Source organism: Neopelma chrysocephalum, unplaced genomic scaffold, assembly GCF_003984885.1.
Source record: "Neopelma chrysocephalum unplaced genomic scaffold, ASM398488v2 Primary Assembly neopelma1_43, whole genome shotgun sequence".
NCBI classification, from domain to species: Eukaryota; Metazoa; Chordata; class Aves; order Passeriformes; family Pipridae; genus Neopelma; species Neopelma chrysocephalum.
The window spans coordinates 23,126,327-23,150,554 of NW_020897702.1; the positions used below are offsets into that span (position 1 = coordinate 23,126,327).

General features: G+C 40.1%; 1 protein-coding gene across 9 annotated transcripts in view; it reads right to left on the minus strand.

Moving 5' to 3' along the window:
• Positions 1 to 480: 480 nt before the first annotated feature.
• Positions 481 to 24,228, minus strand: part of RIMKLB (ribosomal modification protein rimK like family member B) — a 43,349-nt gene continuing 19,601 nt past the window's right edge. For 7 of the 9 annotated variants that reach the window (XM_027677643.1, XM_027677639.1, XM_027677641.1 and 4 more), the window contains 4 exons: positions 8,896 to 9,126; positions 6,902 to 6,988; positions 3,743 to 3,946; positions 481 to 2,336 (listed from right to left, as the gene is read on the minus strand). In XM_027677643.1, the coding sequence (XP_027533444.1) occupies positions 1,873 to 2,336; positions 3,743 to 3,946; positions 6,902 to 6,988; positions 8,896 to 9,126 (986 nt within the window). In that variant the 3' untranslated portion in view covers positions 481 to 1,872. Of the gene's footprint in view, positions 2,337 to 3,742; positions 3,947 to 6,901; positions 6,989 to 8,895; positions 9,127 to 22,497; positions 22,563 to 24,228 lie in introns of all 9 variants that reach the window. The other 2 variants (XM_027677647.1, XM_027677646.1) reach the window with 2 other exon arrangements.

Genomic DNA, 24,228 nt, shown 5'->3' on the forward strand with positions numbered 1-24,228 from the left:
CCCCTCCAAACAAAACCTATTTTCACAAGATTATTTTTCAATTGTAAACGTTTTACTTTATGTTTTTAAAAAAGAGGCTTATCTTTATATATATATCTATAGCTCCAGGGTTTTATGAACCCAGAGAATGAGAGGGGAATGAAAAGGGAGAAGGAGGAGGAAAAGGAGGAGGAAGACAAGGACTGAAAAATGAGCTCAGTATCTGTTTTGGTTATTTGTTTTCCAAACCAGCTCAAGGCTAATGAGAAAATGCACAGCCAGAAGGATTAAGGAAAATCACGAAGCCTGGAAAAAAATTGGCTAAACAGCCAAAACCTCAAAAGAAATCAAGCAAAACAAATGCGCGCGCGCACAAACACACACAAGTGTGTGCACTCACATCACACACATGTAAGGGTCCAGGATCAAACTCTTGATTGATTGTGGACCTAGGTTATATACTTTTTTTCTTTTTTTTTTTTTTTAATTCTGGCTGAGCTCTCTTCTTTTTCTTTTTTTTTTTAAATCTAACGCGTTTTTTTCCCAAAGCTACAAACTGAGTATTTCTCCCCAGTTAAACTCTTTGGATTTCTGCCAACATCAGCTTTTATGTTCAGTGGGGAAAAAGTAAGCCTGGTACATATTGTGTGAACTGCTTTATTCTAAAGTTCCTCTGAACGACTAATCACTTTTAACCAGCTCTTCCCTCCTCCACGCCTTACCACATTCCTCCCTCCGAAAAAAAGCGAAAAATAAAAACAAACAAACAAAACCCCAACAATGTACAGGCTATATCTCAGTGTTTTCTTAACAAACAATCTGCAGTGTTTTCACTTTGGCCACTGTTAAAGATGCAGGCATAGAGAAGGAAGTGTTGGACTAGCATGTATTAAAGAAAAAGGAACATTAACATTGCAGATCTCTCTCAGAAAGACTAAAACACTAACAAACACAAGTCGATGCACGTTTGCTTTAAACTAGTGTAATTCATTTTCACATTGGATTAAACATCATTTTGTATACCAAACATTACAGTGCTGTTTATCTCCTCCAACCATGCAAAAAATAGTTAAAACGTGCCATTTCTGCCCACAAATAGAACATGACTAATTCTCCTAGATACCTTCAAAAATCAGGATTTGAAATGAGAAAAACACAAGTACTAATAGCCTCCTTCAAAAGCTTTATAAAGAAATTTAGACACAAAGCTGCCACTTAATACCAAGATGGTACAATTTACAGACTTTTACAGAAAGTTCTTGTTAAGTCAACTGACGCTTCTCTCAGCCTCATCATTTGAAAGGCCATGTCCTGCAAGGTCAGAAAGTGATGACTTTAAAAGGATCCTGAACTTACAGCTCCCACCTACAAGAGTAGGAACAGTAGGCTGTCCAGAAATTTTGAAATACTTGGTATCTAACACCTTCAACTCACATAAAGAATTTGAGGCACTCAGCAATTTACAGGATCAAGCCTTACAGAGGTAGAAGAGACTTTATTGGTGCAGTAATTCACAGAAGTTTCTAGAGAGCTGCCAGACAACTTTCTGAAAATCTTCAAGTGTGAATCATGCTTCAATGCTTGCCTGTGAAGACACATGAACTGCAATATATCTGGGGACCAAAGCAGCATTCAAATAAATCTGCTGCCTGGTCATGAACTGAACATCTTTATTGTAAAGCTGATGCTGAAGAATGAAGACAATTTAATGTTCTGCAAAAAGGTAGGGACAGCAATCACAGCACGTGTGCCTTTTACTCTTGCTCTCTTGACTGACACACCCACCCCCTTTCCTCATTTCCTCTGAGCGTCTCTGATAAACAGCATTGCAAGTTGGCTTAAAAAAAAAATTTACAAGAGAGAGTTCTGTTGGTCATCTATTTACACGTGGCATCACTCCACCAGGAGTTTAATCTCATTGGCTAATAGCTGGTTCATGTTGAATAGAGCCCCCGGGAGCTTGGTGAGCAACTCTCTCTCCGTGGTCTCAGGGTCGCTGTCGACAGAGCTGGAGCTAGCACTCATATTGTCGACAGCGGCACTAGCTGGAGGGCCCAGCTCTGGCTCGCTAGTCTCGCTTGCCGTGGACACCACAGAGAGCAAGGACATGCGCCGCGTCAAGCGGCCGGGGGTGAGCAGAGAAGCGGCATAGTCCGCTATGATACCAGCTACATCTAAATTACAAGCCTTGTCAAAGGCAATGAAACCTACATTTGCATTGGCCTCGCAGACGTAGAATGAACCGTCGTCCTTCATCAGCAGGTCAATGCCGCACACATCCATCCCCAGGATGTTTGACACTTGGACTGCCAACTGCTTGCCTTGTTCACTCAGTGAGCACATCATTCCTACACCACCTGGAAAAAGTGAAAAAAACTTGCTGTCTGTACTCTGGTCATGGGTGACTGACATCCTTCTCAGCTGGTTAGCACTTTTCTGTTGGGAAGCTCCAAAGTGAGCCTGCAAGCAGACTGCTGATGACTCAGAAATCAACCTCCTTTTCCTCTGTGACTACTAATGAACTTGAAGCCACATGAGGATTTCAAAATATTCTGACCTGCCTTTAGCAGGTCAAGATTACGACTTGTTTAAAAAGCAGTTAAGTGATGACTTTTTAGTCCAGAAAAAGTATCACACATTTTTATGATCCCAGGATATTAAAAAAAATGAACTAAAAAACCACACTTGTTCCTTCTAAGGTGGAGGCTTTCCCTACATATTTGTAAGTTGTCACAAGCTCTTGATAAGACTACAGCTCTAACAAATATAATTGGGGGGGAGTGGGGGTTAAGGCGTCGTCTACTCATGATGTCCCCTCTCAACTTGTTATCACAGGTTACTGCCTTTAAAGCAAGAATTAGGGATCATTTGTGTCTGAACCGCAGCTGGTCCAGTTAACAGTCCATCATCTAAGAATTAACTGACTCAGACTTCATCTATCACAATACTTAAGTTCGAAAAATACCCAAAAAATAACAAACAGAAAAAAAATTTAGCAGAAAAATCTTTCAGGCTACATTTCCTCAGCATCAGGTAGTAACTAAAACCTCTCAGGCATTTTGACTAACCAAAACTGTACTACACATGAACATATTTTATCCCATCCCTGCTCAGGTTCAGTACAGTTTTAGTCAGGCAACCTCAACATTCCTTCCTCCTTTTACCTTCATAAACCCTGTGTCCAAAGCTATGCAGTCTCAGTTCTGAGTATGCTACAATCAATGCAGTAACCTCCTCTTCCTTCCACATAACGGTCTTTGAAGGAAGCGGTTACAGAGGGGAACTTGACAGACTTAAGGCAGCACAGAAGATGCACAATGCAATCCAACTGTTTATTGCCTTCAACAGTTTCCTCTCTTAACATTCTCTTCTACCCTCTTGCCAACTCTCTCCTCCACCTCCCTTAAGTGTCGCTTTCTGTCTTCCTTCTTTTTCTGTTCCTCTCAACAGGATGGAACAAATGATAACATGGCATTAGCATGAAACTGCCACTACCACATCAGTTGCTCCATTTGCGTTCTAGAACTTTCCCCTGCTTTTCATCCATCCTATCCATCTAATACTGTGGGCAGAGAATGTCTCTCCCTCTGTGTCTGCTCAACAGGCATCTTACTTAATCCCTACTCTTATGTTCCCTCTATAAGCCCCCAGCAGTAAACACAATTAATACAAAATAAAACCTGCAGCTTATTTCAGTTGGCTTTGTGATTTTTCAGCTGGATTGAAAAATTCTGACCAAAACTATGAACAATGCTTTTCCTACCAAGTGAGCAGTTACTCTGCATCCTCCCATCTGTTGAGCAGCGGAGCATGGTGCCCACCACACGACCTCCTACTACGATGACACGTACATCCTTGCCATGGGACTCTTTAACGTATTTTTGAAATAAGTAAGGGGCATCATGACGAATCAAATGGCTTAGGTCGGCCAAATGGTGCTTGTCTCGTGCCAGGAACACAGCTTTACCTGTATGGAGAAAAAGAACATCAGAAGACTGAAAACAGCTACCCATTTGAGCTGCATCAGTGATTCAGCACATGAAAATAAAACCTCTGACCAGCATATTGCCTGTTCTCACAGGCCCCATCCATATACCCATTTACAAATTCTGCCATGGACAACAGTGTTCCACTGATGCAGCGCTTTTAAGTGTTCAAGTGCTGCTGACAGAACTGAGGAGACATGTGAGGAGTTTAAAAAAAAAAAAAGAAAAAAAAAAGGAAAGAAAGAAAAAAGAAAAACTTGTAGATAAAGAAGGTGGTCTTGCAATTTCAACTCCTTTTGGTACAAGTCCTTAGTGAGAGAAAAAAGGGAAGAAATATTTAAAGAGCAGTAGACATTTAATTAATAACAATTTTATTCATCCAAGAGGACTGGACCCACAACCTACAGCTTTGACACACAGGAACCAACGACATGAAACTGTTAAATACTGGGCAACTAAAAACTCTGAAGTCACAAGTGTGCCACTGCATAATCAACCATTTCCCTGTTGGGAAGTTGCTGAATGCTGCTCTTCCCATTACCTACAAGGGCTTACAACTCCAGAATGAGGTTTTGCAGTGGAACAACTACATTCAGAGGAAAATACTAGACTCTACAGTATCCAAGATAATTTACCAGATTCCACAAGACATGAAATGAATGGAATACACTACAATTAAAAAAAAAAAAACCAAAAAACTCTTTAGAAATCATTAGCTTTTCTGCAAGCAACACCTCTAGGACTTGGAATTTTTAAACTAAAATATGCCAATTCATTCCCCTTCCCTTCTAGAGCACACCAAAGACTTCTTTGTTCTTTCCCAATTTTACCAATACTGATGAAAGTCACTTCTGAAACAGATTCTACCAATTTCCACCTCATTTCTAGTCTTAAAAGGCTGCATTCCTTCCCACCTTAAGCTACATTTCCCAACTCCTTTTCCCATTTCCTAAGGGCTCTTTCTATGTCATATTAGACTTATGTTTTGCAATAGGGCTGCACAGTTCTTGTCGCAGAATGTCGTTCAAATTATGTTACAATGTTAACAGAGTACAAAAATAAATTGATAAACTGCCTATCTTAAATAAGGCGACAGAAATGCAGCAGTAGCACAAGGAGGAGAAATAACATGTAAAGAATTCCACCAAGTGCTCCAAAGCCCAACTGGGGCAGCCTCTTTAGTCAGGATTTAAGGTCTCCATAACACAGAACGTTGCTTGAGGAACACAGAATTTCTCATTACAGAGAAATGAGAATGTAAGCTTAAAAATCATGACAAGACAGCAAAAACCTCCATGTGCTTTCTCTTCCTCCTTTCTCCTATTCCAGACTTTATGTCTCCTACAGGCACTTAATAATCCTACTGCATTCTTGAAATTAAATAGGAAGAATGATGCCAAGGAGGGAAACTCCGTAGTTCTTGGGAATTATGCAGCATCACAACGTCTTGGCAAAAATAAGATTGGTACATTTGCTGCAGCAGCAAATTACACAGAAAACACAGCTAAAACTACTTTTATTCATCTGACAGTACCTATGACCATGTTTGCCTGTTTATTTTAAATGCCATTTCTAAATGGCTGTTCTTCAATTAATGTGAAAAAGTTTCCCCAACTCTCTTAATGTGAAAGGATATGTACTGTGCATAAATCTGCATTAGAATGCCTGGAATTTAAAGTGCTCTAAAAGCAAAACAGATTTACATGTATCCTAGTTAAAAAAGGGAGAAGGAAGTCAAGAGCTGTAACTATCATTATTTAGCAGATCTTAACTAGAGGCAGTGTCAAGTCAAATCCACTGTCTCAGATATTCCACAGTTGTGAAATTCAGCTTGCTGCAAAATCAAACTCCAACTTGGCTTTATAGCTCCACACATACTTTAAAACCAAAGTGGTGTTACCACCAAGAGAAGCAGGTCTCATCTTCCCCAGCCCCAGCATTTTGTTCTCACTCTTCCATTACATCAAGACAAGCATTTGTGTCAGTAAGTGCTAAGTCAAGTAAGGAATTAATCTAAGTAAAAATAACCCATCTAGATTCATCCAGCATCCGTTCCTGATTCCTTTTACTACATGGCTACAGAAGCACTCAAGCCAGCAGAAGAGATGCACCAGAGCAGCATAGAGTGGCAGCACACTGACACACAATAAGAAGGAAGAAGTGTTGTCTTTTAGTTATGATTTTGCTTAAAGCAATTGCTGGTTTATGTGCTCAAACTTCATTTTTAGTCTGTTTATATTTCTAGTATTTTTTAAATTGGTTTTAAAGTATATTAAGAACAGAGCAACCTCCTGTGCAAATAACCTCTGAAATTGATTTATACCCAGTTTCCTTTAGTAGATTGCTATCTAACACTAAATTAAGTTAATGTGTTGTTTCATATCCAATACTTAAAACAAAAGACTAATAACAGAAAAAATTTAATCTGAACCTGCTGTAATACCACTGGCACTGTCAGAGGTATTTTTCAGAAAAACAGAGATCCAGTTCAACAAACAATATGTCAGATTTTATTCAAATTTGAATCCTAATTACAGCCAAAGTCAAGTAGAAAAAAAGTCACTGAATGAACTGAGATTTCATTTCTTAAGCCTATTTAAAAGCATCCCTAAAATCCATGTAGACTTCTCTTTATTTTCCTAAGGCCCAACCTCCCATTATTCCAGTTCAAAGCCTTCCTCACAGAAGTCACCAATGCACCATAAGTTTGAACCCCTTTCCCCCCACACTACTGCAAGACTAGGCTCTACTAAAACTGTTTCCCAGTGTTGCAGTCTATTCAACATTCAGAAGTCGAAGCGGGATAAAATTTATATGTACTGGAAAGAAGTCCAGCACCTAACAGAAGACCTTCTTAACTATCATTCCTTGATGAGACCAAATCTTAGAGTGCTGCTCAGAATATTCCTTGGCCTCACCCCTGACCTCACACCCACCTCGATGACCCCGCGTGTTCTTCACCACCATAGGGAACTCCAGCACTTCCGCCTCATCAATCATTTTGGAAAAATTCTCATGACCACCTGGCAAAAAGAAAACCAACAACATTATGTGCCACCAGTCTGGTGTGGCCTAATTGGGGATGTAATCGGCATACCTTCCTCCCACCCTTACAGCTTAGATAATGCGTTAAAAATACCAGTTAAGAGAAACTTGGTCATGGAGCATGGTCAGACTTTGAAGGTGTTTGTGATCTGTGGGATACTAACTCCTACTTCCTTTGAAATTGAAGACACAAGTTGACAAAGGCCTCTTGATCACAATTGCAAAAGGCTCAATCTAATTTTCCAAATCTGAATGACCAGACTCTATCATCTTGTTCAAGTTTACCCTTTTTACTCTAACTCCCACCTTTTCAAGTGTCTAAAAGGAAAACAGCAGAGACACAACACTAGTAACAGTTCCATCCAAACTACTAACCAGGAAAGCAACATGGAATACAATGACAAGGCATAATCCAGAGAGCAGCAACAACCAATACTTTGTCACTCCACCTCCCCCCTTTCCAAGGCTCAAGTGTCCTGTATCTCATTTTCCCTATATCCTAATGTAGTACTTAAACCTTTTAATCTCACTGCATCTGTAAGGACCTTAGAGAGTAGCTTTTAATGGCCATTCACACGATTATGGTTGATACTCCAAGGTTCTTTGAATTCAATTCACAGAAAGCTGACCAAGTACAAGAAATACAGAAGAGAAAGTCAGGAGACAAAGGGATGAGCCCCCTCTAACAGCATGTGCAGTAAAGCGCAGAAGTCAAGCCAAGACACTGGTCACAAAGCCAGCAGCAGCCATCACTACCCTACCATGGATTTTAATGCATGCCATGGAATAACATGTCATTCAGCACATCCTGCTTTACTTGGCAAAGCCAGCTCTCACTGATAACTTGATACTTGCAGTTTAGAAAAAATAATAGAAAAAAAAAAAGGTCATGCTTCTGTCAAATTCCAGAGGCAGGCATTAAAAGTAGTGGCAGAGAGTTATGAACAAACAGATATGTTCTGCAATTATCCCATCATTCATGGTCTTCCCTTCCCCCCAAAAAATTAAAAACTCATTCCTTCCTGAATGAGTTAGAGCAACCACATGTATAAAGAAACGGTGTGTTTCTTCTCTGATGTGTTTTCACAGTAAGTGATGGAAATAGTAATTTACAGTAATTAATAGAAAACCATGGGTTTTGTTCGTCAAGTTTGTTTCTGTTTTTGCCAAGTTCCCATTACGGAAGCCTATTGGTGCAACAACACAAAGGGGAGGAAAGCACTAGCATTTCTCAAGAAAGAAAGGAAGGTTGAGAGGTATCTTCAGTTCTTTAACAGATTGTAATTAGGAGCTTCAGGGTAGCTCAGACAAATGGTTCCTCTAATCTAGCACTCTGTCAGGAACCAGACTCCAGAGGCAGGCACAAGAAACAATAATTATCTGTTTTGATGGGAAACAAACCCCAAACAACTGTTAAAAGCTGAACACAATGGCTTGTACTCTTTTTGTCCTTCCACAAAAGCTAATATATTTGCAGATACTTTTATTCATATAGAAGTTTAATCTATTTTCAAATTCTAACAAAGGCTAGATCTCTGTAGTATCTTAGCACATTTAGTTCCCCAAGTTCTTGTCTGTTGTTTCTGGTAATTGGAAAAGAGTTAAAAATGTTTTAGCAGTAACAGCCAAAGTTAGTTGCTTAGAAGGCTGAGGTACAGTTAAAGTACTCTTCTCAAAGCATTACCAGCTAATAAACAAAGCCAAAACCAGAACCTGAGTGTCGCGACTTTAATTTCCTCTCCTGGTCACTGAGCACTTAGCTGTGCAACCAGCCTCATGCTACCGAATTTCTATGAATTTCCAAAACTTGACTCACATCCTTTGCACTGCAAAAGCGTAAATAGTGGTAGGCAACTATGCTATCCTTTTGATCCAAAAGCCTTACCATATGAAAAAGTGTCTGGAAGAGGCACACCATGACCAGCAAGTTCTTGAAACGTCCAGAACTTGTTGACACAGTTGAGGATGGCTTGGGGACGATTCATCAATCGACAGCCCATCTTCTCTAGGTGGCGAAGGACTGTGATATCGCTGTCACTCTGGACCCAAGGTGTTGGCACACGCACAACCACCACTTGTGGGTAAGAAGTAACGAGTTCCCCTTTCACCCGGAGACCTAAAGACGGAAGAGAAAAACATCCCAGTTTTTTACCATCCCATCAGCAAAAGGTAAACAGGCAAAGAAATACTGCACTATCTGTGATCACAACACAGATACTAGACTTCAACAGTGAGTGTTGAAACAGAGCAACTCTCCCTACTATCCATCTTGACAGTTGTGCTGTTTCATACATGTCACTCTTAACCCACTTAAAGGTAGGACTAAGCAAAAACAAGACTTTATTTAAGGCACACAATCTTGGGCTTCTTTCCAGGGTGAAGGACACTTTTTCTAGGTTGACATGCCATCCTTTCTATGGGTGTTAGCTCTACACTACATTCACATCAGCTGTATTAACAGCTCAGGAGGTTCCTGTCTCCCACCACTGGTTCTTGCCTACATGATGCAGTTCATACCTTTCCCAGTCCCAGCTGTATTGATCCCTCTGTTTGTGGTATAACATTACACAACATATTGCCAAAGTAACAGAGATTAGATACGAGCCTTAAAAAAACACAAAAAACCAGCAGTATTTTTAACACAGGTAATTTCAACAACGTGATTTATAAGTATTCAAAATAACTTTATCAGCTAACAGGGAAGCACCCTGTGACATAAAGGCAGGAACTAGAAGGAAAGCCAGCTTTGCCACCAAGACCAATGATGTAAGTCATGATATTAATCATGATCTACAGTTTTACAGACTAATTCTCTGAAAAAGAAACACTGAAAGACAGGCTGCAGGAATAGGAATACGACAGGATTGGACGGGAGGCATCAAGCTCAATGAAGACAGTCTGGCATAGGAGGATGGGAAAAGACAAATAGGATTTGATATTCACATTACTCGCTTTATGTTCGAAGTAGAACTTTATGACTTCAGCATCAAATACAGAGCTCACACTGTAGTCAGCACTTTAACGGTTAAAAAAGAGAAAGCAGGTGGGCTGAGAAATCACAGTGCATCTGCATTTCTGTGCCTACCAAAGGCCAGCTGTAACTACTGAGATCTAGCCAAAATTAATTGATTAATCTGATTACTCTATTCCAAAGATGTTACTTTACAAATACAGACTTGTATGTATTCAACTTGAAGACACAGATTCCCAAGGAATATATTTCATTTGAAAGTGCATTTGAATTGTGAGAGATGGAGGGTGGGGGGAAGAAGGGAGGGTGTCCCCCTCTCTCTACTTCCCCTTTTTCTTTTCTTCTCCCAACCAGGATGTATTTAGAGCTTGCCTTAAATAAAATGAAGCAACCACCTAACTCCCAAAAAGGAAGTAGATATATGCTGCCCAGTCCTCAGGAGGACACAGAACCACACTCTGGAAAGGCCAAAACAGAGGCACATCCAATTCAAATCCCTTTTTCCAATCCCCACAGCCATAATTGCACAGAGATGAGCAAACATAAGCAGACGGGTGCTCTGGCTGCTCACCTCATTAGCACCAAGCACTGCCGCATTGCAGCTGACATGACTCGCGTGTTTAAGCAAGCAGGCTTCAGACACACACTCCTCCCATTTCACAGAGGCATCTCAAGCAAGAGTAACAACAAGACACTGCTACAAACCTAAGCAGACTGTGAACATCACAAAATGGACTACCATCTCCTTTAGCTAGAAAAGGAATACAGATTCAGCAAGCAAAAGATTTTTTACTTATTAGTCAGATTCTACCTTACACATGTATTTTCCTGTTTAGGTGCATGCCCAATTACATCTACTTTTTGCCCATGTAATTGCATGCATGTCCTGATCCACATGCAAGCTGTGCAACAATCATTTTAAAAAGGAGTGCATATTCTACACAATCCCAAAATTGCCACCGTCTCTGTGTTGTGAACCAAAACGACATAATTTTCCAATTCATAATCTCTCAGTCTATTTTGTTGTTTCGCTTTAAAGTCACGCCACATGCTGAAGTTTTGCACCATGGAATCTGAAACAGAAAAACAGCAGTTTGAGGAGATGTGTATGCCTCACCTGGAATTCTCCTGAATACCTGCATTAGACTTGACTATCAAACTGGTGTAAATTTAACCAGGCCACCATCCCCCCTTCAGTAACTTTGGAAGTACAATGATGTTATCAAGAGAACAATCTGAGCTTTTGTTCCAGATTCAGTCATATTCTCTGGTATAGATACTGTTGTCCACAGAACAACAACAAAAAAATTCTCTCCCCTTAGAGAAGGCAGTTTACAAACAAAAATAAGAGCTACTCAATGAAATGTATAATTTGAATCAGTACTACTGACATGCGCCATAAAAATTAGCTGCAGTTTCCCAGCAACACAGTGCTGCAAACAGAAGCAGCTTTATTACAGTAAAAAGGAGAGCCAGATTCTGCCATTTTGGAGTGAGCATGCATTCAGCATTCCATGTGAGACCCATCAGTTAACAATCAGGTTAACGGTCGTTATTGCCTACTGGGCTAAGGATATAATATTTATTCACTATGATGTGCTGAAAACAGTAACACAGAAGATATTAATACACACAATTAATTTATTTTCCAAAGAAACAATTCATGAATGCACAGAGGAATAAAGGAAAAAAAAGATACGTTACAGAGATGTTACTTAGAGAGTGGTTAAGAAGTGATCAAGGTTTTTTTGAAAATCGTAGTTTCCTTAGTTGAAAGGGACTCCCAAGGATCATAATGTCCAACTCCTAGCACTGCACAGGCCAGCCCCAAGTATCACACCATATGCCTGAGAGTGTTGTCCAAACGCTTCTTGAACTCTGTCAGGCTTGGTGCTCATGAGGAAGTTGTAACTGCGATGACCCCTCAGTCTCCTCCAGGCTGAACAGACCAAGTGATGCCCAAATCTGCACACATTTGAGATGAATTCTCTTCTCTTTGCAGTAATAGTACCATCCTGGTCCCAAAATAGTATTAGCAGGTTACACTCATGGTTGCCTGTGGACAATGAGCCAACCTCACATACACACAGAAGGCAGATGCTCGGATCATACAGAAATACCTTGGCAAATAACAAGTTGGTCCATTTGCTGTCTTTCTCAGTGGATGCCCATGACAGTGCAGACATGGCAGATAGCTATATAGTCCTTTGAAGTACCAATACTAAAGGCCAGGAAAGGGAGATTTCATGCTTATCCGATACTATGAACCTTCTCATCACAAAACAACCATTTTATCAGCGCCTGGGGAACAATTTTTTAGGTTATCATATAACATTTGGGTATTCTTTGGTCCTATGACATAAAGACTCCTGAGTTGGCGTATCACACAATAAAAACAGATGTAACTTGAACAAGTCCTGTTCTTTCACTCAGTTCCAGCTTCCTTTGTTTTTCCTCTGCAAAACAAAACTCTCCAAAATGGAACATGGTACACCTATAACATTATACATCAAACATCACAGCATTCAGACAAAATATAAAAGGAATTTTCGCAATGTGAATTCTAATCACCTGGGAATGAACTTGACCCCTTACACCACATCCCTCAAACTCGAAAAGCCTCAAGTTTCTCTCAAAAACAGCTCAAAGAAGCACATGATAGAACTGAGTGGGTAAATGCATGATTGTCCATCATTTGCCCCAAGCAGTCATCCTGCTTTTCACTCGCAAAGAATGGCAAGTGAGCTTAAAATGCAAAGTTGCTGGTCTCTGCTAAAAAGGGCTATTTTGACCCAAACAGATAGAAGTCACCACATGAGCCTGTGAAGACCACAGAAAATGGACAGACTGTTAAACTGAAGAAAGAGGCAGACACTACTACTTCTGTTACCAGTGAGATAAGAAGGCATGTATCTATACCCTAACAAAAGTTCTTGAGACACGAATCTCCAACATGGTAGAGCCCATTCGTATAGCAAGATACGCCGGGTGACAGCTGCCTCTCTAAAACCTGATTTAGTACAATTTTAGGGTGGATGCACTTATTTTGGGAAAAAACTCACAAAATTCTGGGATTTCCAAACCCTCATTAACATATGCAGGGTTTTTTCAGTACCTTCTGACCTCTTTCCTATGACAAGTTTATCTCACAATCACAATTTCTCAATTGAAAAGTCTCACTCTTTAGAGTTATCATTTAGGTGGCACACATTCCCAATGAAATGCCTCAAAATACAGACATACAAACAAAACTTGACTTAATAAGTTGATGCCCATCAGCTAAGACTCCTAAGCTATGTGCTTGTTCCCATCCTACAGCAAAACACAAGGCAAAATGCATCACCTTAAGTCTCAGTGAAGGGATTCTACACTATTCATAAATCTCACAACACAACTGGGACAAGCTTGCTGCTCAAATACAGGCACTGTAGAGCCTGCAAACCAAACACTCCTCTGCAAGCCAATCAAAACCACAGTCAGAGTACACCTTTTGCAATTTATAAGCATTGGTGTTTCATCTACACAGTTATCCTAGTTTTTTGCGGTCCAGAAACTCTAGGAAACACTTCTGCGATGACAGCATTATGGATGGCTAAAAAGGATCAAGATTGAGAAACTCTGTGGCTTCTGAATATTTTAATTCACATCCAAGCAGTATTTTAAATTGCTTACATTTTTGAAACTCATTATATTCAGTTTGCAGCCTACGCCATTCCCTTCCAATCTCTACAAGAATCATTCATCAGCAGATTAGTAACTACTGCAAAGCAATATCTCATGTCCAGTTTGCATGTTACAAACAACTGTACTTTATCTGAAACAATGCAAATGTTTTCACCGAAGGAACATAATTTCAGGCGATAAGTCTAAAATCTCAAAGATTTGCAAGGACATCAAAAATAATTTCAGATTTTTTATAGCTCTCGATATAGCAAACATCAGGCATTTTTAAAACAGGAAAACTTGGTAATATTAAATAAATTTATAAAAGTATTTTCAGTCCAAATTATAATTTTGGGAAACAGTCAAAATAAGCAAACTGAGTCACCAAGGCCATGAAATACATAGGACTCCAAAACAGGTCTACAAGTACAGCATGTGACCATAAGAATCACAGTCAACTTCTTCAATAAAATAAGATACAAAGCTAAATGCCTCAAGTATTTAATATACAAGCAGAAGGAGATCTGGGTGGGCTTACATGTAAATAAAATTACTGATACCAAGCTTCTATTTTTATGCAATGATCGGTATATAATTGACAGACTAAGCCAGATGAAAAGATTAAAGTAGCTGGAAATGTCAGAAGATATGGCCTGGGGAAGAAACCCAAAGGAGACTGACATAAGAATAACAAGTAAGAAACTTCCCCAGGGAGAAATTTACCTTTATTTCTATATGTACATTAGAAAAACCTAAATCAGGGAACAAGTTTCCATGATGAAAAAGACCAAGCTTTTCACTCTGTGCCTGAAGACAACTGTAACTGCCTTGCTACCCATGGAAGCTCATGATCTATCACATCACATTTCTGACCAAACAGATCAAAAGAGCAGGAATGATGCGCAGAAGGCGGGTTTGCTAGCACTCCCTATGCAGTGCTGCCATGAATTCAGCAACATAAAACATTCTAGTCATTGAGTCATCTTCTTTCAAACTGACTTCCAAATGTATACATTTCACAGAATTTGTCTGAAAACTGTGTGACTATTAAATTATTTCATGTAGAGAGCATGGATAACTATGCAAGGAATCCTCACTCTGTGGCCTCATCTGCCCCAAGCAGCCACTTTAACTTCAGTAACTACCTGCCTATAGCAAAACCCCTAATAAATGCCAACTCTCTGAAATACATAAGTAAAATGAAGCAGGAAAAAAGTGTTTCAGTATTCAGACAAATCCAGTATGTGGAGTATTTTTCTAACAGACATACAAGTGTACAAATGGAATAACAACTGGTCATCGTGCATGTAGCATTACAAAAAATAAAACCTGAATCAAGTTTCAAAAGCACAAAACATACATTAGCTTCCATCACATTCCCTACAGGAGCTAGCAGGGTCTGAGAACTTCCAGAAATATTACCCAGATTTTTGCTCAGAGATCTGTACACTACCCTGAAAGTCTCCAGCTCTCACAACTTTGTCATACGAATTTATTCATCCACCCATCCGTGGAGTTGCTAACGTTTCCCAAATGAACAGTCACTCAGCAAGCCGACTATAATGAAGTCATCTCACTCAGCTGGGAAAAACAGGCAAGCCTTCTATCACATAAACATTTCCTCGTATTTTGAGGATATTACATCCTGCTATTTGCTTTTCCCAATTAATCAGTTGTTCTCACATAAATCACTGAATTTTTCTACAAACCTGGACTCACTCCTGGCCTCAAAACAGGGCATTACTATTTCTGGTTCATCTCTCCTCCCAATATCTGTCAGCCACAAGACACTGCATAATATTTGCATTAAATTTCTAAAGTGTTTAATAATTACTTACAGTTTACTTGCAGGGAATTAAATGTGTTTCACCCTAATTGCCATGTAAAAGCAAGCTTCAAGCTCCAAAAGGGAGATATCCCAAACTTTAATAGCAAATTACTGCAATAATAAGATATACATTCCCTCACTAAACTAAACACAACTAGATCTCTAAAATTCTTAAAACTCAGCATACTTCAAATGTACATTCTACCAAGACTGTGGTAGAATTTAGTAATAATTAACAAAAGTGGAATTATCATTAACAAAGTACTATTCTATACCTCTAAAGCTTGCTGCTATTTAACTTTATGTATCTCTTACATCTAAGCAACATAGAACTCCCAGAAATTGGGCGATATATTATTTTTTTCAAATTCATTTGAAAAATATAAGTTCATGGAGATGTGTAAGTATTTCGGAGCAGCTGACATTTCCTGGGGGTTCTGCCAAAGACAGAGGCAGTCACAGAAGTTAAATTCTTCTTCTGAGAAGTGGCTGCCTGTGGCAGCTGTATGCTAGATAAAGTATCACACTTTAAATGCAATTTTATTTAAACCAGAACTTAACCTTTGAAAAGCAGCTAAGCACTGCAATTTTAGAGAACCACCAATTTATTAACACTAAACTTCCCCTTTGAAGTTGCACAGGAATTTTCTCTGTATCACTTACCACCTGACAACCACAGTTTATTAGTCTGAACACTAAGTAGTCACAATTTCTCCAAAATTTCACTGCCTTGTAAAAGCCTCTGACATCTAGTATTACCAAGCTATTTTTTATTCTAGTGTCCAAAGAAACAGATTTCTACAATACTTCTGTGCTGGGTGTTTTAAGTGCATATTCTCTCCCTTCCTATCCCACTCACTAGTATTTTCAAACCAAATTAACAAGTGCTGACATTCAACTCCATGTGTTTAATATGACCTCAATTTCCTTCTCCACAAAAACTTAACCAAAAAGGGTTTCTTGCCAAGATACACTTGCAGAGCTCAGCAGTTCAAATGAAATCACACAGAGCAAAGACAAAACCAATCTCTCTAAAACAGTACTATGCCATTCTATTCTGAAACGGGGACAGAGAAATTAAGAGGAGCACATCCAGCTTCAATTCATAAATTCCTAACATAAGCATTGTGAAAACCTTCACAAAAGGCCACTGCTGCAGCTCCAAACAGAGCAAACAGGTACCTGAGTCAAACTACCTGTACTTCACATCCCTTCCTGGACTCAGAGGACCTCTTCCCTTTCCCAGGAAGAATACAGAAGTATTTTTAGAAATGCACAGGCTATTAAAAATGGTGAAAAATTTGGTAAGGATGATGATGCTCAAAGTGATTATGGCCATTCTGGCCTAGCGGTTCTCTCTGGGCAAAAGGGGAAAATAGACCAAATGCTTACATGCATACCTCACTAAATCAGCATTAAGCAGACTGATTATGGCTAAATCTTGTTTCTGAGCTGTATTTCTAGTCACCATACGTTGCTTGCTTATAATCCCAAAACATACACACTTCTTCAGAGTCATGCATAACTGTGTAGTGAATGGACCCAAATATAAAGACATAAGTAAAAGGGATATCACAAACACAAATTATTGTTTTTAAATAAGTAATCAATTTAGAAAGATATTCGGATGCAATCAATGTCAAATTAGTACAATATCTTAACAATTGAACATTGTTTGAACCGAAGTTGTGTTGCTATGTCTTTCATGTCTAATAGGAAAAGCCCTAAAAAAACACTGAAAACTGGATCATTTCAAAATGGTATCAAAATTATTTCAAAGTTAATATTTGTGATAAAAACTTCGTACACAATTGCAATGGTCTTAGAAACTCAATGTTTTAACAATCTGTGAACATCTGAGAACATAGATTAGCACTCCCAGATGAAAAACCAGTATCATATTTATATGTCAAAGGCAGCATGAACCAGGTCTAAGAATAAAGTAGGGATGAGAAAGAAGGGGAAAGTTATCTACCTAGAAAACAGAGATGTGACTAGAATAGACCATACAAAGCTTCACAAGTAGTGAAGAACTGAAACTTAGAAAACAGTTACTTGAAATCTAAATTAAAAGCTGTCCTCTTCCCCCCTATTTACCACTCTTGACAGCTGACCCACTTGAGCTGACAAAAGCAGTAGGGTCCTAACCAAATCAAATACCCATGAGTTACACTCAGCAGTCACCAGAGCTAAGATAAAAGCGAAGACACAGAAAACAAAAGAACAGGAATATGCTTGGTTATCAAAAAAAAAGATATTCTATACCTATCTCCCTACTGCTTGCACTTCAGAGCCAGCCTTGGTGCCCACATGTTTGCACCACAGGCCACCTCAACATATCTGAATGCCAGAAAACTAACAGGTGGAAATAGGTGGGGGTTTTTTTGTGAACTTCATTAGCTTGTGATTAGAACATGAGTTGAAGTGCTTGCACAAGGAAGAAATGATGGCATAACTGGGAACAGAGGTGACAGAGGGAAACAAGGGCTCCCCATTTTGGAAACCAGGAGCTGTATATTTAGCAAGGCCTTATGATGATGGAGCAGATCATCCTAAGTGCAATCACACAGTACCTACAGGATGGACAATGGATCAGATCCAGCCAGCACAGGTTTAGGAGGGGCAGGTTCTGTCTGACCAACCTGATCTCCTTTTATGATCAGGTGACCAGCCTGGTGGATGAGGGGAAGGCTGTGGATGTGGTCTACCTGGACTTCAGCAAGGCCTTTGACACCGTTTCCCAGAGCATTCTCCTGAAAAAGCTGTTAGCCCACGGCTTGGACAGGGGCACTCTGTGCTGGATTAGGAACTGGCTGGATGGCTGGGCCCAGAGAGTGGTGGTGAACAGTGCTGCATCCAGTTGGCAGCGGGTCACTAGTGGTGTCCCCCAGGGATCAGTGTTGGGCCCAGTTGTATTTAATATCTTTACTGATGATTTAGATGAGGGGATTGAGTCCACCATCAGCAAATTTGCAGATGACACTAAGTTGGGGGGGAGTGTTGATCAGCTGGAAGGCAGGAGGGCTCTGCAGAGGGACCTGGACAAGCTGGAGAGTTGGGCTGATTCCAACAAGATGAGGTTCAACAAGGCCAAGTGCCAGGTCCTGCACTTCGGCCACAACAACCCCATGCAGCACTGCAGACTGGGGACAGAGTGGCTGGAGAGCAGCCGGGCAGAAAGGGACCTGGGAGTTTGGATTGACAGGAAGCTGAACATGAGCCAGCAGTGTGCCCAGGTGGCCAAGAAGGCCAATGGATCCTGGTCTGGATCAGGAACAGTGTGGCCAACAGGTCCAGGGAAGTGATTCTTCCCCTGTACTCAGCAGTGGTGAGGCCACACCTGGAGTACTGTGTCCAGTTCTGGGCCCCTCCGTTCAGGAAGGATATTGAGGGGCTGGAGCAGGTCCAGAGAAGAGCAACAAGGCTGGTGAAGGGACTTGAACACAAGTCCCATGAGGAGAGGCTGAGGGAACTGGGGTTGTTCAGCCTGGAGAAGAGGAGGCTCAGGGGAGACCTCATCACTCTCTACAACTACCTGAAAGGAGATTGTAGCCAGGTGGGGGTTGGTCTCTTCTCCCAGGCAACTATCAGTAAGACAAGAGGGCATGGTCTTAAGCTCTGTCAGAGGAGGTTTAGGTTGGATACTAGGAAGAAATTCTTTACAGAGAGGGTAATCAGGCATTGGAATGGGCTGCCCAGGGAACTGGTGGATTCTCCGTCCCTGGAGGTTTTTAAGATGAGACTTAGTGGCACTTAGTGCCATGGTCTAGTAACCATGGTGGTGTTGGATCAAGGGTTGGACTTGATGATCTAAGAGGTCCCTTCCAACCCAGCTGATTCTATGATTCTATGAAACCTTCACTTAAACGCACTGCTCAGCGCAGACCACACTTCAAAAGCAGACATCTGTTTATAATCTAGACATGATCTCCTGGTTTCTATGTGTCTGTAGGCGAGACTTCTTGCACCTCACTAGGTTTTCTGTACCTCCCACTAGGAGAATCTCAGAACATTCCTGGGTCAAATAAGTATGCTTTACAGTGTTTTAAAAGTCTAAAAGCATCTTTAACTGATAGAATACCCACTTGTGCAAAGTGTCTGTCCTGTATCATGTATCTAGAGCCCACAGACACTGACAACCTTAGAAATAACAAGTTCTGGAATCCACTTCCCCCTCAAACGCAGAAATCCATAAACATTAAACAATCCCATCCTAAAACGCAAGTCTTCAATATTACAGAACAAGAAAAGAATCATAAAATTATTAAGGTTGGAAAAGACCTCTAAGATCAGGTCCAACCACTAACCTAACACTGCTAAATACATGTAAACATACCTTACTGTAAACTCACTCTACTCTTAACACATAGTCAGTCTTTTCTATATTTTAAATGTGCAACTTCTGTTCATTTTGAATAGCAGATGAAGGAGAAAAAAGTTAGGGATACACCTGAAAAAAAATATGTAATAGGAAAGGTCTTTCCAAAAGTAGGAAGAAATCTCAAGGAAGATTTCAAGCAACCCAGAATGGCAGAGTTTATCCTCCCATCTGAGATTAATCAAATTTTTTCCTGCAATGCCAAAAATCTACCAAATATCTTTAAAATGCGCAACAACGCACCTCACCTCTCTCTGCTACCAAACAATAACTTCTTTTATCTCGGTAATCTGCCCTTTTTTTACTTAAGCAAACTGCTGTGGAGAAACATCCCATGTGAGTTTTCAATCTGTAATGAAGACATACATCCTTCCTATCTGTCTCCCATAACAGAAAACACATCTAGAAGCACTTCTACACTGTCAAAAACTTTTAATAGATTATATCCAAATCCCTGTCCTTTCCAATTTTTCCTAAATATGTTTAACTGAGCCTGAATTCCAGTGAATGGAAAGATTGCCTCAACTTAATTTTTTTACCTGCCATTGCAGTCTAAGGCCTTTCTCATCAAATTGCATTAAATTTATGAATTGGAAGCACTTATTTTGGAATCAAATGTGTCCTTCTAAGAGGAAGGAATTTAACTGTGATATTTTGGAAAAAAATTGAGTTAAAACTGACTCCAAAGCTTGCAGAGATAATATCAACTCCTGTCAATGGGGAGATTCTCTGTTTCTTTGGGGTTTTTTAAATGTGTCAGAGAAAAACTTTATTTACTCAGATATACAGTATACAACAGTTCCAGGTGTCATCATGAGTACAGTATTTTTCTACACCAACAGCTGCACCCCCCAAAAATTGTTCTAAACCCAAAGCTATAACCAAAAATTTCTTAGTTTTGACAGACTAACATAAAACTATTCACAAAACAAAGGAGAGAAGGAAGAATTACATTTTTCCCACACCTCTGTAAGCACACTCACTGAGCTTGCTTCCTCTTCCCAGCTTTAAAGAGTTAAATTACACTGCAGTAGCTGTACACATGCTCCATGCCCAAACTGTAATGAAAACACCACAGTATTATTTCTCACCTGATCCGGATGCAGAAGCTTCCACCTAATGCCAAAAACATGTTAACTAATTAAGATACTTACTACACTCCCTAATTAATACACTCCATACAATCTGTAACTTTCTTCTTAAAAGAAAATGCTCCTCAGAATTACACAGGTACACAGCCCTTCCAACCAGCCCAGTCAAATAAAAAAAATCATGTAGCAGTAGTACTGTATTCACAGACAGCAGACTAAAGCAAGCAGAAGGGAATCCGCCAATGTCAGCTTGTTTTGACCTTTGAAGACATCCCATTTAAGAGATTTTACCACTAATCTCTAGATTGTAAGGGTAATTCTGAGTTTAACGATCCCTACAAATTCCTAAGTATCTTTATAAACATTCACTCTACACTACAAGCTCTAAAGCTCTCATGTCTTTTCTGAAATGATCACCTGCCCAACTTACAAAGAATCAAAAATCACAATGGGGCTATTGTTCTCAGCACAGACAAGTCATTGGCAGAGAATAGAAACAAAAGCTTTTTTACCAGCTTCAGGTATGACAAGTCTCCTTAGTTCATTTACCTTTTCCATAGATTCCTCGAAGAACCTCCTTTAAATATTTGCAGATTACATTTGTCTTCAAGTTCTTCCACTTTACAGCAACACAATCATGGAAATGTCATTACCAAATGCCACTCTTGATCTGTTCTTCGTAACAAAATTGAAATTTACATTCACTCCTAGACTCTGCCTCTAACAATTCAAGATTAAAAATTCTGAAAGGAAAAGGTTTAACAGCACGCTACGAACCTTGGAAGGCCCAAGCAAGAAAGGGGAAGAAATAAGCAACTCTTTAGAAATTCCAGTGTTGAACAAAACACTCACACAGCTTTGTGGTTCTAAGACAATTTAAGTCACTGTTGCTGCCAACAGTTTTATTCTCCAGCTCCATGTAATCCTACAGTGGCATGTAGTACCACCCACTCCCTATCACCCATACTAGTGCTCCCAGACCCAGTAATAAGCAGGTAAACTTCCTACACCAGCAGAAAACTCTTCTGTTGTTCTGTAGAATTCAATTTCTACAAGTACTGCAAGCCAAACTAGCTCACTGTAGGATCTGATCAATCCAGGTGTCAACTGTAACAGAGAAGCCTGGATCATAGGAATGATAGCAAGGATCTGAACAGTTTAAATTGTCAAGATAATGCTGTTTTGAGACTGTAGAATTTTCTTCTGTGAGGTGGGTTTTTTCTTCCTACAATTACAACTCTATGGTCACCATGCTAGCTCAGCTTCCAGCTTTGTAAAAACGAGCCTGTCAGATTGACTCCTGGTTTTCCAACTCCCGCTCTTCCGACCTATGCACATAATACATTTTTCAGTGGCTTCCGCTCAGACAGGTTAAGAAACATTTGCAGCAAAACCGCTATAAAGGCCCGGTTGCCAGACTTGTTTGAGCACAACAAATAATTACAAGCATTAAGACATGCAGTTTGCACCTATGGCATCTGTTTTGCCTGCAACCACAGACCTTATTCACCTCAAAGCATCCACAAAGGGCATGCACTTTCAGAATCCTGCCTCACCTTTAGTCCCAAGCATGTAAGGAGGAGTGCACAAAGAACCATTTCAGTCTTAGGCCAGAATGATCCTGGGAAGATCGACAGAAAAACAGAAGGAAGCACGATATGAGCACACACATCTCAAAAATTTCCAGTCATTACTAAGTTACTTCTCTCTACCTTTCTACCTGCACTTACATCATTACTTCAACCCATAATCTCCCCTCATTGGCATCTGGATAATTCCCATGCCTGAGGAATCTGGTGAATGGATAAAGACTCTTTCAGAAAGACAGGCTGTGAAAATGAGAAGGGTTGTGCTCTACACAAAGGAGCAGATCACAAACATGTAGCTTTGCTTTGGAATACACAGAGCTAGTCAAGAAATCAGCAACTGATACAGTGTGCTAACACAGTTGTGACCATATATTTGCATTTTTTCCACCTCCATAAGGGTGGTTTAACTTCGTGACAGATTGCCCCGAGAGGAGGCTGCAGAGGCTTCACCCTTGGAGATATTAAAAACCTGACTGGATATGCCCCAAGCAACCTGATCTAACTTCAGAGCAGGCTCTAGCTTTCAAGTTGGCCACTTTGAGTAGAAGGTTGGTCCAGATGACTTTTAAAGGTCCCTTTGAAGCCAAATTATCCTTTGATTCTCTGGGGCCTTCTCCTGCAGTATGCCTGGCCTCTTATGTTACTTACTGCTATGCCCAGCTGCAATGGTTGGATGCATGCTCCAAAAGGCAGTATTTCACAGCTAAAACTATATTTGTGGGTTCACTGGGAAACATCCTTTCTTTCTTTCGCATAATCAAGATCATCTGACAAGTTCTTACAGTCATTAAAAAACTAAAAATTAAATTCCTCGTGCTGAAAGTGGAAAGTGCTTCTATAGGTTTGACGGGGGGGTGGGGAACAGGACCCACAGCCTGATTCCGTGACCGTAATGAAACTTGGAAAGAGACTGAAAAAGAAATTCAATATACAGTAAAGGCCAATCCTGTATGGAAAGAAGAGTAACAAAGGAGGGAAAGAATTTATGAAGCTTTTATTGTTAAGCTATAGATAAACAACCGAAAACAAGCCTTGCTCATCATAATTTTATTTTCCTGGTGGAAGCAGGCATCCAACCAGATAGTCCTTCACAGAAAGATGTAGAAAGCTGTCAGGGACACAACGGGTCCTTTAGGTCCCAAGTTGAATTTGAAACTATTTTTGTGGAACAAAAGCTACTTCAAGCCTTTAAAAGTCAAAACTGTCTCAGTGGGAACAAGGAGAGATGGACTGCAATCCAGACAAAACAGAGTTAAACCTTTAATCTTAGTCTACAGCATATTCATGAAGGTTTTCTGAGTTAGGGAAACAGGGACACATAGTAACATTAGTAGGAGCACTTGATATGGCCTCTTTTGTTATGAACAAAAACCTTCTTCATTGAGAAGAAAAAGGCATAATACAGGAATGAAAGCTGCCCCACAGCATTTGAGAGATAAGATTTTGAAAGCTCTGCTTTCTAGAACAGTGAGTTAACAACAGTGTGGATAGTGCAGAAAATACTGAAACTCCTAAAAAATAATTCCACTATCATAACAACTAACTGCCTCTGCCATGGGAGGCTCAGCCAGGCTCACTAGCGCTCCCTTCCTGCTTCATGTTAAGAAAAATCTCAACTCAAAGCATTGCATCCTGCCTGGCCACAGAAGTAAGAATGTAGTTCATGCCGTGAGTCTATTCCTCATCCAGGAACAGAAG